The sequence below is a fragment of the Bos indicus genome, chromosome 24 (assembly GCF_029378745.1).
Source record: "Bos indicus isolate NIAB-ARS_2022 breed Sahiwal x Tharparkar chromosome 24, NIAB-ARS_B.indTharparkar_mat_pri_1.0, whole genome shotgun sequence".
Taxonomy (NCBI): Eukaryota; Metazoa; Chordata; class Mammalia; order Artiodactyla; family Bovidae; genus Bos; species Bos indicus.
This window is the reverse complement of record NC_091783.1, coordinates 58324660-58343221: the sequence shown is the minus strand read 5'-3', so window position 1 is coordinate 58343221 and position 18562 is coordinate 58324660. Positions and strand designations below refer to the sequence as shown.

At 52.3% G+C, this 18562-nt stretch overlaps 1 protein-coding gene across 6 annotated transcripts in view; it reads right to left on the bottom strand.

Annotated features, from left to right (window-relative positions):
- The window catches only part of ZNF532 (zinc finger protein 532), a 112627-nt gene that overhangs the window by 57526 nt on the left and 36539 nt on the right, over positions 1-18562 (bottom strand). For all 6 annotated transcript variants that reach the window (XR_011563871.1, XM_070779122.1, XM_070779121.1 and 3 more), the window contains one exon: positions 1034-3396. Coding sequence is in view for 5 of the 6 variants with exons in the window: in XM_070779122.1 (XP_070635223.1) it covers positions 1034-3396 (2363 nt within the window). In the remaining variant the exon portion in view is untranslated. The remainder of the gene's footprint in view (positions 1-1033; positions 3397-18562) is intronic.

Below are 18562 nucleotides of genomic sequence, written 5' to 3'. Positions count from 1 at the left end.
CCTCAGGGAACTGATCGTGGTTGACAGGACCAGAAGTCTGAACCACAGCATGAACCTCGTCAATAAGATAGTGGAGACAAATAGAGGAAAAGGTCAGTTTTCCACCAGGGCTTCAAAAACAAGAGTTTATCACCTCAAACGGGGGCTCCTCCCAAATTTACAAGTTTCCCGTTTGGACAATGAATCTTGTGCTTGCTCTCTCTAGCTTGAGTGAGTTTCATACAACAAGCTTGGTGACTTCCAGATGACAGCTGTCAAATATTTATAGTGAAACACATTTAATGACTGCCCAGAAGCTGCCTCGTGGACAGAAGCAAAACGACAGAAGTCAAATCGCTAGCCGATGTCCAGTGGGAAATGCATCTCACCAACACCAACCTACACCTCACCACAAAAACACAAAGCAAAAACGCCACAAACAAACGTAGAGGTATTCTATTTAAACAGAGGTGCGTTTTCCATTTGTAGCTTGAATTCACTGTGCTGGAGAATGTTACTGAACATACTAGACCAACATTAAGCAGAAATGCCTTAGAAGTGGGTACCGACCGGGTGTGTTTAACTATAGAAGACAGTAATTATAAACGACGACAGGAATTTTTTAAATCCCCAGATGGTCGCTAATAAAGGAGTCAGTGGGGATCAGCCTGACTTCAACACTTAATACAACGTCACAACACTATCACTGGTCAGAGCTCAGACTTCCGACGTAAATGCCAGTGACCCAACAATTAAGACCACCTCTACCTGCCCTGAATCTAAGATGCCTTAGCTCAACTAGTACACAGAGTCTCTATCTGTCTAAAAGAATCCTCTTCCCCCCAAACGGACTTCTACGTAAGATTTACATTTGAACACTGCTCCATGAAAACAATCCTCTCTCTCACTTGTGTGTGTACATGTACACACGTGCACTCACACCCAGCCCCCCATCTAGCTGAGCTTCCACCCCTGAAATCAGCGGCATCGGATAGAGAGCTCAAGGCTACTACAGATTCATCACCGAAACACCGAAATGTAAATGATACTCTACTTGTCCGCTCGTATCTGCAGCCTGCTGGAAATGGGTGGCCAGCGACGTCTCGTCCTGGAAGACTTCGTTACACTCCAAACACTTGAGGCTGTGCCTGCAGAGCTTGGAGGGGTCTTCATCCAGGGGCATGGCGGGGGTGATGGGCGTGCTGGAAGGGGCCGATATGACCGTCCCGGTGATGCCAGGCTGGATTTTGGTGACCGTGTGCGCGCCGGCTCCCGCGGAGCTCGAGAGGCTGGACGACGAGGGGGCGGTATTGCTTGATGGGGAGACGATCATCTGATCCGCCGGCACTGGCTTCAGGATCAGGTGCGAGCACTGCATCACCACGCCCTTCTCCTTGTGCCCGCGGGCGTGCGACAGCAGGCTGCACTTGTTGTAGAACACCAGGTTCTTGGTGCAGTGGTTGCAGGTCACTTCGATGCGCACGCTGCGCCTGTCGTAGTGCTGGCTCAGGCTCTTCTCCAGGGCGAAGGAGTCCCCGCACTCCAAGCACTTGTAGCCGCGGGTCGGCAAGGTGATGCCCGCGCTGGCAGGGGGGCTGAGGTTGGGGATGTAAACCGGGACGGGGTTGACGCTGCTCAGCACCTTGTTGAAGGCCTCCACCACGGAGCTCTGCAGGGACGACACCACCTGCACCCGCGACACCTTCTTGGGCGGCTGCGAGGCCGCGGCGCTGAGGATCGCCTGCTTGATCTGCTGCTGAGGCTTGGTGAGCACGTGGCGGAGCTCGGAGGCGGCCTGGGCGCCCTGAGGCAAGAGGTTAAGGTTGGCGAGGTGCACGGTCTTTGGCACGAGTTTGGCACTGGCCAGGCTGGAGGCCGGCACCACCACGGTCTGCTGCTGGATGGCGCTGGCGGCTTTGATGATGGCGCTGCTGGCACTCTGCACGGAGGCGGCGGAGATGACCGTGGCCTTGACCGTCGTGTTGTTGGCCAGCTTCAGGTTGATGACTTGCGAGCCGGCCGTCTTCACGGCCGACACGGGGAGGAAGGCGGTCGCCACAGGCTTGATGGTGACCTGCTTGGGGGTCAGCTCGGCGGGCGCCACGGCGCTGGCGACCACCGCGGACTGCAGGGGTGCCCGGGGCGGGGAGGCGAGCACGGCGGCCGGGGTGGGGGACGACAGGAGCGAGGTCACCGAGGCCACCACAGGCCCCGCCTGCTCCGAGGGCTTCCTGCCCGCCTCGAGGTCCACCTCGGGCAGCACGCGTGTCACGGTCCTCTTGATCTCCCCGGAAGACGTCTTGATGGTCTTGATGCGGACTTTGGGGATTGCTGGTGTCGACCCCGCGGGGGATGCTGGCGACCCCTTGCTACTATTTTCGCTGGAAACGCTCCGGGGACTGTCTGGCTGCTTAAGGGACGCTTTCTTCGTCCCGTCGATGAGGTTCTGGGGTTCGGGAGACTTCTCGGTGGCTCGAGGGCTGTCGTTGACGTCCTTTGGTAATGGAGAGGACTCCCGGGAGTTGGTCGCCAGCTCTTTAGAGGAGTCGGAGGCGGCCTTTTTCGCACTGAGTGCCGCGATCGCGGCGATGCAGGATGAGAGCTTGGAGGACGGCTTGGTCCGCGACGGCACCGGGCCAGCGAGGCCAGCGTCGTTCTTCTCGGAGCCCAGCTTCCCCTCGTGGACCCTGTTCTCCAGCACCTTTTCAGAGCTCTCCTTCAGCTTGTCCTCCATCTTTCTGACTTTAAAAGGTTCGTAAACACCCAGATTTAGAGAATTTGTCTCCGTCTCCCTCTTGACGACTTTGCTTTTCTCCAGGCCGCCGGGGGCCGGGACGCCAGCCTTGCTCACGCCGTCTCCCCCAAGCGCCTTCAGCTTGTCGTAGTCCTGCTGGGGGCCCGAGCCCGCCAGCACGTTCGCTCTGAAGCCCGTGCGCGGGTCCTCCTTGTCCGGGGGGTCGTCCACCTCTATCTTCTCGTCGTCGTCAAACTCCTCCGCGCTGGAGATGGGGCTGAACTGGCTGAAGGCCGAGTCCTTTAAGGTCGCCTCTGAGGCCGGCACGTCTCCCTTCAGGGCCTTCGACCCTTCCTTGCCGTACGTGTCGAGAGAGGACGCCGTCAGGAAGCCATTGTGCAGGCCGTTGCCGGGGGGGTTGTGGCTGTCCTTCTCTGCGCCGTCCGAGGAGTCGATGCTGCGGACGTTCTTCACGATGACACTGACACCCACGTCCGAGGAGGACGGCGCGTGTGAGTCGTCGTCCGCCTGGGCGCCCTGCTTGATGTGGCTCTCCTGGTCGTCGTGCGCAGACTCGATGGCTGCCTTGGGGTCGACCATGTCGGGGATGTCAAATGCTGCCAGCAGGTCGTCAAAGTCGGGGGTCTTCATATCCCCCATGGTCATGAATTGGATCAGATGTTCTGTGAAACGAACAGAAAAACAATTCCGTCAGCAACGCCCCGCTCAGACAAACGTCCCTGTAGGATTCACACCCAGGCGGGGATGACCATCAGTGAAATGGCAAGTCGCCATGTGCCCTTACTATAAAGTCGGGACGCTGAGCCAAAGTGGACAAACACCCCGAGAACAAGTATAAACTGATCATTACAACTCTGAAGCAATTCCTCCAAAATGCTGTGCGGCACAGCCAGTGTGGAGCCTCTCTAACAAGCAGAACTATTAAACCACAGAGAACAGGTTCTGGGCTAACAACCAGAAAATACTGTTCATCGCTGGATTCGTCTCCTTGTCTTCACAAAAAGCTGCTTTCAAGTATATTTTGACCTTGACAGCATTTCATTCTATAGGCAAAATTATCCCTAATATAGTCACTGTCAGATCTGGGGTATCACATTAAAAGAAATACAGGCCAAAAAACCCAATTACAGATTTCAATTCGTCCACAGAAGTGAGCATCCCAAGCCAGCATAGGCCTTCTGCTGCTGCTGCTGCTGCTAAGTCGCTTTAGTCATGTCCGACTCTGTGCGACACCATAGACGACAGCCCACCAGGCTCCCCCGTCCCTGGAATTCTCCAGGCAAGAACACTGGAGTGGGTTGCCATTTCCTTCTCCAATGCATGAAAGTGAAAAGTGAAAGTGAAGTCGCTCAGTCATGTCCAACTCTTAGCGACCCCACGGACTGCAGCCTACCAGGCCCCTCCATCCATGGGATTTTCCAGGCAAAAGTACTAGAGTGGGGTGCCATTGCCTTCTCCGGCATAGGCCTTCTACTGCTAATCAAGTTCCATCTGAGATTTTTAAAAATCCCCAAGGAGCTCATCCTATCAATTTTTATTTAATCCTAATTCTCCCCATGATGGTAGGGGAAAAAGAATACTCTCCCACTGGAAAAGTATAGCGTCCCTTCCACCTTACTCCCTAGTCCGGCGGTTTTACTGGTTAAGGGAACACACATCTGTCTCCTAATCACCACTCAGTCAACACAGTCACGCAAGTGACCATGGCAGTTGAGAAAGGTCCTCCAAGGAATCAATTCCCAGCAGGGGGCAACAAGGACCCAAGGGCGGGACAGAGCCCAGGCGAGGGAGGCCTTCTCTTCCGCAGCCAGGCTAGGTCAGGGTGGACAACAGGCTGTAAAGAAGTGCTTCCATTACTCCCAGAGCCCTGGATGATGCGGCTTCAGGGAAGGTGCAGGGTTTCAGCTGTAACTACAAGAGGCGCAAGTGTGCTCGGTCGTGCCCAACTCTACAACCCCATGGACTGGGGCCCGCCAGGCTCCTCTGTCCGTGGAACTTCCCAGCCAAGAATACTGGGGTGGGTTGCCATGCCCTCCTCCAGGGGGATCTTCCCGACCCAGGGATTGAACCCAAATCTCTTATATCTCGTGCATTAGCAGGCGGGTTCTTTACCACTAGCACCACCCAGGAAGCCCCCGACTAGAGAGGAAGGATATTTAAATACACAAACTGCTTGGGGTCTTGATAAGGAGACCTTATACTATCGGGGGGGGGCTGCTCGTCCTCCTCTCTGAACCCCTGGAACAGCCCATCTTCTGAAGCTCTATTTTCTGGACTACACCGTGTGGGTACTGGTCTCTTCCTACCTACTGGCCTGCCAGCTGCCTCGAGACGGGCAACGTCTCACTCGCCTTTGCACCATAAACGCCAGAGAACCAAGAGGACACACAGCTCAGAACACAGGAGGTACAACAGGAGCGGGCCTCGACCCCAGCGCTGGGGCCCTCGGGCAGTGAGGGCGCCTCCGAGGCGGCTCCTTCAGTCGGGGCAACGGGGCGGAGGTCAGCCGCCAGGAAGACAAGGCAAGGCGGGAAGCAGGGTGGAGAACGAGAAACTGGAGAGAAGCAGCAGAGGGAGAAAGAAACGGGCAAGAGGAGGAGGAGGAGAAAGCGGGCTCAAGCGACAACCAGCGTCAGAGGAGGCGAGGGCCAGGGCTGGCTCCAGGCAACTGTTTTAAGACTTTTCTGATGTGGACCATTTTTCAAGGTTTTACTAACTTCATTACAATATTATCTCTGTTTTACTTTTTGGCCAGGAGGCATGTGGGATCTTAGCACCTCGACCAGGGATCGAACCTGTAATCCCCTGCACTAGAAGGCTAAGACTTAACCACTGGACCACCAGAGACGACCTCCTGGCAACTTTCAACATAGAATCAGCCTCAGCCATTTGTAGACACCTAGACTCTCCTGGTGGAGAAGGAAAGGGCACGCCACTCCAGTGTTCTTGCCTGGAGAATCCCATGGACGGAGGAGCCTGGTGGGCTGCCGTCTATGGGGTCGCACAGAGTCAGACACGACTGAAGCGACTTAGCAGCAGCAGCAGCAGCAGCAGACTCTCCTGGGGCTTCCTAGGTGGAGCTGGTGGTAAAGAATCCACCTGCCGATGCAGGAGATGCAAGAGACTCAGGTTCGATCTCTGGGATCAGGAAGATCCCCTGGAGGAGGGCATGGCAATGCACTCCAGTGTTCATGCCTGGAGAATACCATGGACAGAGGAGCCCGGTGGGCTACCATCCATAGGGTCGCAAAGAGTCAGACATGACTGAAGCGACTTAGCACAGCAAAACACCGAGAGAGGAGCCCATGAAAGAGAACAGATGAAAGACGTTAAAGAAAAAGAAAAAGAATGGCTATTTCCCTGTCAATATTTATTATGTCGTTTCTCTTTTATATTTGCTTTATATCAGTGAGACCCTGTCTTACATTTTTTACTGAAGTATTTAATGATTTTTTTCTTATATAATCTATAAAAAAAATCATGCATTCGTAATAAAAAATAACTATACAAGGATCACAGCAGAATCTTTACTCAGGCAACAATACACATACCTGTGAAAATTCACATTAACCATAAATCCATCATCAGGCGCTAAGACACCCTCAGCAATATTCACTCAGTCTGGGACCCATCCTAACACTTCACAGAGAATTTCACTGGAAAAACTACTGCTGAAGATGAAATAAGCACTTAGGGTTCAACAGGACCCGAAGAATAAACCTCTATCCGCTCACTTAGGTCTCAGAAGCCGCACATACTTCTCTCTAGATGGTCTTGCTCAGCCCAGAGAGAACACTCTTGAGCCTCTTCTCTCACAGATGGACAGATGGGCGCCTGCAGAACCAGACAGGGAACAATGAACCCCACCCGCCACCCCCCCACCCCCCCGCACCGATCAGAGTACAACACTTCCAGGCAGATGATGACATGAAAACATCTACAAGTCAGCTCTAACGAGGACGTCTGATGTTATGATTTTCTTTTTCAAATGAACTTGAACTGCAAAATATGGGGAGTGAAAACCCCATCTGTCAGACAATAAATCCACTTAAGAGTCCACCCACTTAGGAATAATCCCTGAATGTCACTACTTGTACTTTTAAGCATTATTTTGCCTTTACAAAATTTAACAATCACAATGAGACCACCATTAATGAAGCATCCCCATGGTCTGTCTTCACCAGCCATGACGATCCGCGTTTGCACATCAGTTTCGAGAGAATTCAAGACACAGACTCATGGACCACCCCCAAGTCCCGACTGGAGCTGAATGGGGCTAAAGGGGGGCTTTTCCATGCCACCGTTTACCTGGGGCTGGGACCCAGGCTCTGGAAGGCCCCGGTGGTGGCTCGGCTCCACCCAAGGCCTTCCAGCCTTCCTTTACAGCTACACGGGATTCCTGTCATTTGCCTTCTCTTTATGGCTACGGTGAATGAAATCGTCATCAGGTTTCACACTGTTCTTCCCAGAGGGCAGTCAGTTCAGGAACAAAAAGAAGAAAAGAACAAATACTCCTCAGTGGGTGGGTGGCCCAGAACACACAAGCACAAGAAATGAAAAAGAGGTCACCACGTGAAACAAGACGTGCCAGGTGCCAGCAGGTCGAGTGGGCAGCGCAGCCCGCAGGCAGGCGGCGGGCACCTGGAGGAGTGACGCACCTCCGTGGCCCCTCCTGTTCACACGGCCGAGCCCCGAGCACGGGCACATGGGGGCCACACGCGGCAGCCGCACCAGCAGCAAGCCTCGCCGTCGGGCAGGATGTCGCCCACCGCACGGCCGGCTATCTTTCCTATCTGCACCACTAAAGGAGTGAGACGTTACAAAAGCAGAGACATTCCTTTGCCAACAAAGGTCCGTCCAGTCAAGGCTATGGTTTTCCCAGTGGTCATGTATGGATGGGAGAGCTGGACTGTGAAGAAGGCTGAGCACCGAAGAGTTGATGCTTTTGAACTGTGTTGCTGGAGAAGACTCTTGAGAGTCCCTTGGACTGCAAGGAGATCCAACCAGTCCATTCTAAAGGAGATCAAATATTCACTGGAAGGACTGATGTTGAAGCTGAAACTCCCAATACTCTGGCCACCTGATGCGAAGAACTGACTCATTTGAAAAGACCCTGATGCTGGGACAGATTGAAGGCAGGAGGAGAAGGGGGTGACAGAGGATGAGATGGTTGGATGGTATCACCGACTCAATGGACATGAGTTTGAGTAAACTCTGGGAGTTGGTGATGGACAGGGAGGCCTGGCATGCTGCAGTCCATGGGGTCTTGAAGAGTCTACACGAATGAGCAACTGAACTGAACTGACTGCAAAGAGTGAAGACCTGGAAAACCCCAGAGAGGAACCTTCATGTCTACAAATACCCCAAAGGGTCCAGGAGACATTCCCAAAGCAGAAAGAACTAACTTTCTCTGTGGACATCTAGCCACACCTGCCCTCCTCCCCGTTCTTCTGAACACCTGAGGTGTACGTATGTTCTTTCTAAGGAAGAAGATGAACCTTGGGGGATGGAACTCTTTGGAGATGAAGTACTGGGACAGTGGAGAGCTAAGAGTGAATTAGCAGCAGTTTAAAACCATAGGAGTCAGCTCTCCTGGGTCCCCGCAAAGAATCCAGGCTGTCAGGTGAAAATGCAGGGCGGACGCTGGAAGTGCATCATCCCGTCTGAAACCTGAGCCCTGGGTGGCGGGGAGCTCAGCTCTCTCGGGTTGTATCATCAGCGTCACAAACACGGCTCTCTGTAACGTCACACGTCTCTTCTGGTTCACAGAAATGTTTTTCATGCCCACAATCATACTGTCCTCTTACCCTCCCCATCCCACATTCTGGAAGGCAAGAGCCAATTTTCCATGGGGGTTGGGGGGGAGGCACGAAGAAGGCTTAAATTCTTGTCTCATTTCTCAGTTCTATGAAGTACAAAGAGACATGTTTATGTTTGAAAGTTTCCTTCCTGCAATTCCTAAGTACTGTTTTAAAAATAGATTCTTTTGCTTAAAAAACATTTGCAAAAATTAATCTCAGTCATCTTTTTTAAAAGATAAAAAGATCTCATTTGCTCTTCCCAACACCTCAACAGCTTGACTTTCAAACAGAATTAAGTTCAGTTATTGCAACAAAAGTCTTTCATTTCATTTATACCCTGTGAAATATAGCTTCCTTCAAAGGCACTAACTGTCTTTTAATTTAGAACTAAACCCCACATAAATAACACAGAATTCACTAACTGCATTTGTGCTTAATGGAGAATGTCCTTTCACCTTGAAAATGTCTGGTGGAAAGATGCTGGGCCTGTTTCTAAAAAAGGAAAATGAAAGAGCTCAAGTCTGTCACGTGGTCACTCTATTTCCTCCTATGACACAGACAACACACTTCCTTTCCTACCAAAGTCGCTTAAAATTATAGTAAGCTATTTTATCTGTGTTGGCAAAAAGTCAAAAGTTTATCAAAAGAAAAACTTAAAAGAAAAACCTGTTCACCCCTTACTCATACCTCTTATGCTTTGCAATAAAAAAATGCATGGAGCCATTTGCCAGTTTCCAACTAGAGGGTGATGGCTTAGAAGGTTCAGGCGTCATGTAACCACTGAACCCAACTTCAAACAATCCCCAGATACATACACCTGCAAAATGAACATGCAGAAGTCAACCTGGTGGACAGCAGGTCGGCTTCCCCATGTAAATGCAGAAACTAAGCTTCTTTCGTGAAAATCAATAAAATGCTAAGTCATAATAATCCTAAAGAAAACCAAAGTCGGCAGCCCACCTCGACCATATTCCACAAACTTTTCAAAGAACAGCTACAGTAATACAAGCCTGCTATCCTTTGGGGAACTCTGCTTGTCACTATTTCCTGGCATTTCTCTGGCCATCGAAGTGCTTTTCAAAGAAATAATTCAACAGATTAATGGATCTCTCATTTCTAACCTTCTGATCTTTCCTTCAAATATACGAAGTTCTTATAATGCACATTATACAATGCGTGACGTCTAATTTGTTCTTCGGGGAACATGATCTAGGCAGGTTTCCTGTGTTTTCAAAGAAATAAGCAGGGGTTGGTTTCTCCTGACCTTCTGCCTCCCAAGCCCTCCCTGCCTTCCCCCTCACACAAGCACTCACCCTGGGCTCCTCCTCCATCCCCAGCCCTTTTCCATCTTCGGCATTTTCAAGGCCAAAGTTATCATGATAATTCTTCAACCACAAATGAGGGAAAAAAATCACATTTCTTGTCCCCCAAGTGACCATTTTCCTTGTATCTCACTTCAATCTGAACTGCTTATCAGGGGGAAAGTATTTTCTCATTGCAACTCCACCACAAACATTAAGCAGGTTCAGTTTCACAAATCTGCCTCGTGTTTTTTCACTTGCTTTCCCTAAACCAGCTGGAAACAGACGCAGTCTGTGGAGCTGAAAATAAACAACAACAAAAAAACACCCAATCAGCTACACCTCTGCCTCAGTGCTTCTCTCGAGGAAAGGATGAGGGGCGGACAAGGAGACGGGACCCCAAAACCTGGCAGACACTCCTCTCTCTCTCTCTCTCTCTCACACACACACACACACATGCACGCACGCACACGGGCTTCGCACACACACACACACACAGCGCTTCCCAGGTGATGCGCACGCATGTGCGCGCGCACACACACACACCCCCAGGTGGCACTCGTGGTAAAGCACCTGCCTGCCAATGCAGGAGACAACAGATGCAGGTTCGATCCCTGGGCCGCGACTCCAGGAAAGACAAGAGTAAGCCCAGCCCACCCTGGCCCGAGGTGGTCCTTCACTTCGCCCCCCAGGCTCCCCCCACGAGGAGCCTGGTGGGCTACAGTCCATGGGGTCACAAAGAGTCGGACACGACTCAAGTGACTTAAAGACACACACACACAGATGGCTACGTGTGCATAGCTTAGAGTGGGAAAAAATAAGCAACAATAAATGGAGCTACTGAATCTTTTAAGTGCATGCCATTTGGAGGCCCCACCCAAGCACCAGAAAGTCCCAGAGAAGAGCTCCCTTTATCTCCATCACTCCACCCTCGTCAGGTCCTGGGTGGTCTGAACAGTTAGTCAGGGCACCACGCAGCTCTAAGGCTTCCCTCCAGCCACTGGGAGGAAGTGCGACCCCAGACCACTGGGCACCCAGCCCCTCACCTTCCAGTGGGGGCGGTCCACCCTCAACCCCGCACGCCACCACCAGGAGAACTTCAGTTTCTAAACAGCCTCCATCAGGGTAGCTCCCCACATGTCAATCAAAAGTTCACACACAAGGTGAAAAGAACAGGATATGTTTTAATTCTGTATGAGCTAATAGGAAACTACCTAAGGAGCTGCAGTTATCCAAAAGAGGCGTCTTCTTGTTTCACTGAACCCTAAAGCCATCCATGTTGCTGTCTGGTCTCTAAGTCGTGTCCGACGCTTCTGGGACCCCGTGGACTGCAGGGTGCCAGCCGCCTCTGTCCACGGGATGTCCCAGGCAAGAACACTGGCATGCGTAGCTATTTCCTTCCCCAGGGGATCTTCCCGAACCAGGGATGGAACCTGCCTCTCCTAAATTGGCAGGCGACTTCTTTACCACTGGGCCAAGTGGGAAGCCGAAACGGTATCAATACTGACATATGGATACTCTGGCCAAGGCAGCTTTTTCTTCTTCACTTAACACTGTACCTAATATTCCTGATTGAAAAACAGCCGATGTGAAAGTTCAAACTGCTTCTGGAAACACAAACAGAGGCACTTGATAGCGCCGAGACTCCAGGAAAGACAAGAGTAAGCCCAGCCCACCCTGGCCCGAGGTGGTCCTTCACTTCGCCCCCCAGGCTCCCCCCACGAGGCCCTTCCCTGCCCTCCTCCCGGCACCTGCGTCCCCAGCCCCTCGGGAACAGAAGGGAACGGTCCCCACCAACCTCAGCCTTTGCCAGAAGCTCCTCTCGCCAACTCCTGGCCTAATTCTGGCATCGCTCCCCTCAACGCTAAGCACTCAAGGGTCAAATGGGGGCTCTGCAGGAAGAAGCCGCTCTGCGTCTGCACTTGGTTCTGCAGCTGCCAGGGGACCTGCCAGGGGACCTCGGGGGAGGCCCGCGCCCGCTCCCGGGAGGCCCGCACTCACTTCAGGGAGGCCCGCGCCACCTCCTGCAAGGCCCGCGCCCACTCCCGGGAGGCCCGCACTCACTTCGGGGAGGCCCGCGCCCACTCCTGGGAGGCCCGCGCTCACTTAGGGGAGGACCGCGCTTGCTCCCGTGAGGACCACACCCACTCCCGGGAGGCCCGCGCTCACTTCAGGGAGGACAGCGCCCACTCCCGGGAGGCCCACGCTCACTTCGGGGAGGATCACGCTTGCTCCCATGAGGACTGTGCCCGCTCCCGGGAGGACCACCCTCGCTCCCGGGAGGACCTCGCTCCCAGGAGGACCTCGCTCCCAGGAGGACCGCGCTCGCTCCGGGGAGGACTCAGCTTGCTCGCGTGAGGACCGCGCCCGCTCCCGGGAGGACGGCGCCCACTCAGGGGAGGGGCGCCCACTCAGGGGAGGACCACCCTCGCTCCAGGGAGGACTGTGCTCGCTCTGCGGAGGACTGCACCTGCCCGGGAGGGGAGGCCCGCGCCCGCTACCGCGAGGACCGCGCCCACTCCCAGGAGTCCCATGCTCACTTCAGGGAGGACCGCCCTTGCTCCCATGAGGACCGCGCTCACTTCGGGGAGGACCACACTCACTTCCGGGAGGACCGCGCTCGCTCCCGGGAGGATCGCGCCCGCTCCCGCTCCCGGAAGGACCGTGCTCACTCCGGGGAGGACTGCACCCGCCCAGGGGAGGACCGCCCTCGGTCCCGGGAGGACTGCCCCCGCTCCCGGGAGGACCCCGCTCACCCCTGGGAGGACCGCGCTCGCTCCGGGGAAGACTATGCTTGCTCCGGGGAGGACTATGCTCGCTCCGGGGAGGACTAAGCATGCCCGGGGGAGGAACACTCCAGCTCCTGAGAGGCCCGAGCTCGCTCGGGGGAAGATCGCACTTGCTCAAGGGAGGACTATGCTCACTCCAGGAGGACTGTCGCAGACCCCTGCTCCTCTCCTCCCAGAGCGCTCCTTGGTGTCACTCCATAGCCCTCTCTCTCCCTCATCGTTAACTCCCACCCAGCCAGGGGACACAGGCCGCTTCTAACCTTCCCCGGCGGCCTACTCCATGCCTCCTTCTGTCCTCCACAGTCAGCTTCACAGACAACAGGCAGGACCCCTCCCCAGGGCCCCCTACCTTCAGGTCCTGCCCTCTCCTGCACCACTGGCCTTTCCAAGCCAGTCCCCACCACCAGCTTGCTGCCCGGCTCCAGGACTTTTGACCACTTCTGTTCCCCTGCTGTTAACTGCTGCTATTGAATACTGGAGTGGGTTGCCATTTCCTTCTCCTGGGAATCTTCCCAGGCCAGGGGTGGAACCCGTGTCTCCTGCATTGGCAGGCGGATTCTTTACCACTGAGACAACAGGGAAGCCCTCTATTACTTCTACCTACCAGCTGGTGGCTCAGATGGTAAAGAATCCGCCTACAATGCGGGAGACCTGGGTTCTATCCCCGGTGTGGGCAGATTCCCTGGAGAAGGGAAGGGTGACCCACTCCAGTATTCCTGCCTGCAGAATCCCGTGGACGGAGGAGCCTGCCAGGCAACAGTCCATGGGGTTGCAAAGTCAGACACGACTGAGCGACTAACACAACACCAGCTGAATAAACCTCCCCCAACCTCGATCTGGCAACCCAACCCTTGTGCCCTGTCCATGGGCACGCTGCCTTCACAGCCAAGCTCTCCATTGTTGAGAAGGTCCAATTCCACCCAGCTCCTTCCCCAACCCTTTCCACTCACCTGAAACCACTATTAAAAATCCGGGCTGTGGGAGGAGACCCAAGAGGTGACAGAATGGCTCTGTATCTCAACTGGGGGGGTGGACACGCGCGTCTACACTTTTGTCAAACCCAGAGAATTTTACCACATGTAAATAAAAATTAAAGGTACCAGGAATGATGAGAGGCCCAAAATAAGGAGACCAAGTGTGACCCAGAACTAGCCGTGTTACAGGTGGCTTATGGGTCGCACTTCATATGCTGTGGCACAGACCCCAGCTCTGAGGGACCTTGTCAGGCTTTTTACACACACACAATGCTGAAATACATGTTACAGGTGGTTTATGGGCCGCACTTCATATGCTGTGGCACAGACCCCAGCTCTGAGGGACCTTGTCAGGCTTTTTACACACACACAACGCTGAAATACATGTTACAGGTGGTTTATGGGCCGCACTTCATATGCTGTGGCACAGACCCCAGCTCTGAGGGACCTTGTCAGGCTTTTTACACACACACAACGCTGAAATACACTAACTCTGATACATGTATGACTAACTCACTTTGCTGTACAGCAAAAAACACAACACCATAACACAACTATCCTCCCTAACACAACACCGTAACACAACTATCCTCCCTAACACAACACCGTAACACAACTATCCTCCAAGAAAAATTTTTTTTAAAAGAGCTGGATTTTTCTACGGTGAACAGATTTCTTTCTACAGGGCAGCCTCTATTCTGCTAGTAAATACTGTAACTCTCCAAAAAGAGGGATGTTACAGCTCCCAAATTCTGATCTAACCACAGGTCATTTTTTCCAATCCGCGAACAGAAACGCCTGAATGATTTCCCAAATGGCTCCACCAATTCTGTAGCTGCCATCACGCATTAGAGTTACATTAAGGCCCCCTGCCCCTTCCAGCTTTATAAATATTTACGAGCCAATGTCTAGTCGACAAAAAAGATGACTTTTAATACAACGTCTACGTTATTAGAAAGTTCTTTTCCTCATACAGCTTGCTTACTGGCTGTGAAAGAAGTATTTGTTCTGTGAGTGATGAATGCATGCACCAGAGCGGGATGACAAATTTCCTCTTTACTTCTCTCTACAGCTCCAGGAGATCTACTTACTGACCCACATCCTTGTCATGTCACTAATAAGCAAGAGCATACAAAACTCACCCACACTGTTCCCTAAAATGAACCGGTTTCTGGGGATGGAAACCCTCATGAAGAGAATGAGCTGGAATGTCTCAGCACCGACATTCCCTATGCTCTCTGGCATCTTTGGGTTGGACGGTCTTCCACCTAACAGTGGAGATGACAGCATACCCCGGGCCCAGGGCTGTGGGGAGGGCCGACTGCTATTTGGGTGTCTAGAGGGAACCTTGTCACGACCATACGTGGTTGCTGTTACTGTGTTGCTCGGTCGTGTCCGACTCTTTGCGACCCCACGGATTGCATACAGCAGGCTTCTCTGTCCTTCACCATCTCCTGGAGTTTACTCAAACGCATGTCCATTGAGTCAGTGATGGCATCCAACCATCTCATCCTCTGCCGTCCCCTTCTCCTTCTGCCTTCAATCTTACACCAGACAAAAAGCGTAATATTCAAACATGGGGGATGGGCTCGGAGATTTGCAACAAAGGTTCCTCCTCCTTTCATCCCACGACTGGCCCAGAGACCTGCAGGCACAGTCAGAAGACTTGTGCAGCTGAGGGTTACTTGTCACAGAGCACCTGGTCTGAGCAGGAGAAGAAGGGGGCAAAGTGGGCAGCCCTCTCAGCAGGGGGACTGGTACCGCGGGGTTCGTGGTCAGAAATCAGAGCTTGCTGCGTTCAGCACAGAACCCACGGGTGGAGGTGTGAGCCGCAGCTGGGTTTGGAATTACGAGGCCGAGGCACCAATGGCCCGGCCGCTCAGAGCCAGGGAGGGGGACAAAGAGATGCCCAGAGCATCAGGCGGGCGCCGCCCTCGCCTCAGCCTGCCCAAGTCCTGCAGCCCCGAACCTCAGCCACACTCTGGACGGGTGCTCCCCAGGGGCGAAGCTCCCCCCGTACCTCAGCCACACTCTGGACTGGCGCTCCCCCAGGGCAAAGCTCTCCCCGAGCAGCAGCAAGCCTGGCAGTCACACCTGAAACAACCCACAGCTCTGTGCCCTGCGGAAGGCAGGCGTGGGGCTGGGGTAACACCTGCCTTCTCCAGACCCTTGGGACCCCCGAAAGGAAGGCACCCCACGGGAGACCCAAGGATTTTACCAAGCTACGTTTTGAGTCTCAAGTCAGTAGAGCAAAATAAAATAGTGACTAACAATTCATGCGGTGCGGGGAACAGAAGACAATGACCGTCTCCAGCTGCTCTGAGACAGGAGTGAAGAGGAGTCTTCGTTTCGGGGTATGGTCCCTGCACGCTTCAAAGACATGGGCTCAGACAGGTTCTCCGACAGGGTTTCCCACAAAGGACAAATATGGAGAAGAAATCACATCCAGAAGATACAAATTTTATATTGTTCTATTTGCCTACAGTTTAATTAATCTCTTTCACTAAGTATCTGCTACCCCTGGCATTCTCCACCCTCTAAGCTGCAACTTAAATTGGGAATGATAAATGCAAACCTCAAGCTCCTGGGTCCATTTTATTTCATCTGCTTATTTTGCCTTGATAAAACCAAATGCTCAAATTTTAACTTTAATAGGTTTTTAAATATCTCCCTAAGGTTCATGAATCTGTAAAATCCTTTTAAACACTGTAATAAAAGACACAAATCACAGATCAACTGTATCACCAACCAAATTCAGTCCAAATTTGTAGCCAGATTCCTATGCAGTGTTGATACTAGAAAAGAAAACACACTGAAAAAATAAATATATAAGAGCAGCTTGATTGCTCATCCAAGGAGCAATTTCCTCCTCATGCAGTCTAAAAACCTGACAGCTATAAAAACCGGGTCTGGGCAAGGGTATGAAAGGTTTGATAAAAAAGAAGACGTGTGGCCTGTGAAGTGAACCCAGCCCTGGGGCGGACACCTGGGGAAGACCAAAGTGAGGGCGAGCAGCCCCGAGACCAGGGTTCCTGACGCTGGGCTCCACTGGAAGGGACCAGCGCTCCTGGGACAAAGGCCGATCCCGGCGCTGGGCAGGAAACACGCAAGATGAGCCCGGAGCCTTCTGCAGTGCCAGGAAATAAGGAAGTGCTCCCAAACGAGACAGAAAGAAAGCAAAGAAACTGCACTGAGAGGGAACAGAGGTGAACGGAAAGCACTCCCAATGGCCCAAGCTGGTACAATTTGAGCATCAAATGAAGCAATACTGGATTATAACCTGAAATACAAAACAAACTGACCAGTGGCATAAGTGACGCGAATAACTGAATAAATGGAGAAGAGCAGACAGACCTCCTGTGCAGAAGAAATGCAAATAATTTACGTAGATGCCCTCCCCTGACGGAGGTTGAGTAATATCCCAGTCATTTCAACGACGCTCCTCCAAAAAGGACAGTATGCAAAGAAGAGAGAAAAAGAACTCCTCAGTGCAAAAGCCTCACAAACACTCTGGGCCAGGTGACCGAGGTCAGTATCAACAGTGATAAGTCATACGGAAAGCGCGTTCCCTTGCCGCCTGGATGGCAGCAGGGTTTGGGGAGAACAGATCCATGTGTACATACGGCTGAGTCCCTTGTTCACCCGAAACTACCGCAACACTGCCTGTTAACTGGCCGTGAATGAACGAAGGAAAGCCGCTCAGTCGTGTCCGACTCTTTGCGACCCCATGGACTATACAGTCCCTGGAATTCTCCAGGCCAGAATACTGGAGTGGGTAGCCTTTCTCTCCTCCAGGGGATCTTCCCAACCCAGGGATTGAACCCAGGTCTCCTGCACTGCAGGCAGATTCTTTACCAGCTATACCCCAATACAAAATAAAAAGCTTCTCTGAGAAAAGAAAAGTACCCTTGATGTGACAGAACCCCAGGTTATCCCAGAAACACGTGACCCCAGCCTAACTACAGGAAATGCATCCGACAAATCCCATCTGAGGGACCTTCTAGAAAATACCTAGGCAGCTCTGCTCCGAACTCTCAAGGTCATAAAACAGAAGGGAAGTCACTGTAAGAGGCGTCTAAGGAGGCAGGATGACGAAATGCAACGTGGCCCCTGGATGGGCTCCTGGGACAGAAGAAAAAGACACCGGGTAAAAACTGAGGCAATCTAAACAAAGCATGGACTTGAGTTTTTTGGGTTTTTTTTTAAGACAGAAATAATGAATAGATAGTGGCAAGAGTGGGGGAGTATTAAAATGCAGAGAGGGGAGCTGAGACAAGAAGATGGTACTTCTATCCTTTTACTTCCAGAAGAACGCCGTCAAATGGCATTACAAACAAGAAATCATTCCTAAAGTGTTTAAATAACAGCTCTGCATATGCAGAGATTAGTTTTCCACTTTATCCTCTTACTGATAAGCTGCCTCAAGGTCGGCCACTGAGTAATCAAGACGGCTTAGTGACTTTTAAACCTAAGTTTATTAGAAACAGAATTTCCACAAGTTTGCATTCTCCATGCTTTCCTTGCACACAAAACCGAGGAGACGATCATTTGCTACCACAGACAGCACCAGGCTGCGGCCAGAGATAATCAGCCATTTATTTACCTGGTTTCTCTTTATGCCCAAGGTGCGCGTCAGAACTACTGAAAGGTTACCGGATAAAACAGCAGCCTATATGGGGAATTCCCTCGCAATCCAGTGGTTAAGACTCTGCATTTCCACTGTAGGGGGTGTAGGCTGGATCCCTGGTCAGGGAACTAAAATCCCACGAGTCCAGTGGTACAGCCAAAAAAAAACAAAAAAAATCGATAGAAATAAGCTCCTCCTAGCGATCTGGCTGTATAGGGTCACATGGAAAGAAAGCAATCGTTCACCCGTTTTGCCGTCCTTCGGGTATCTTCTAATAAGGCTGGCCTTTCATTCTTTTCTGCAATAACAATGTAACTGGGTTTTGCCATTCCAAAA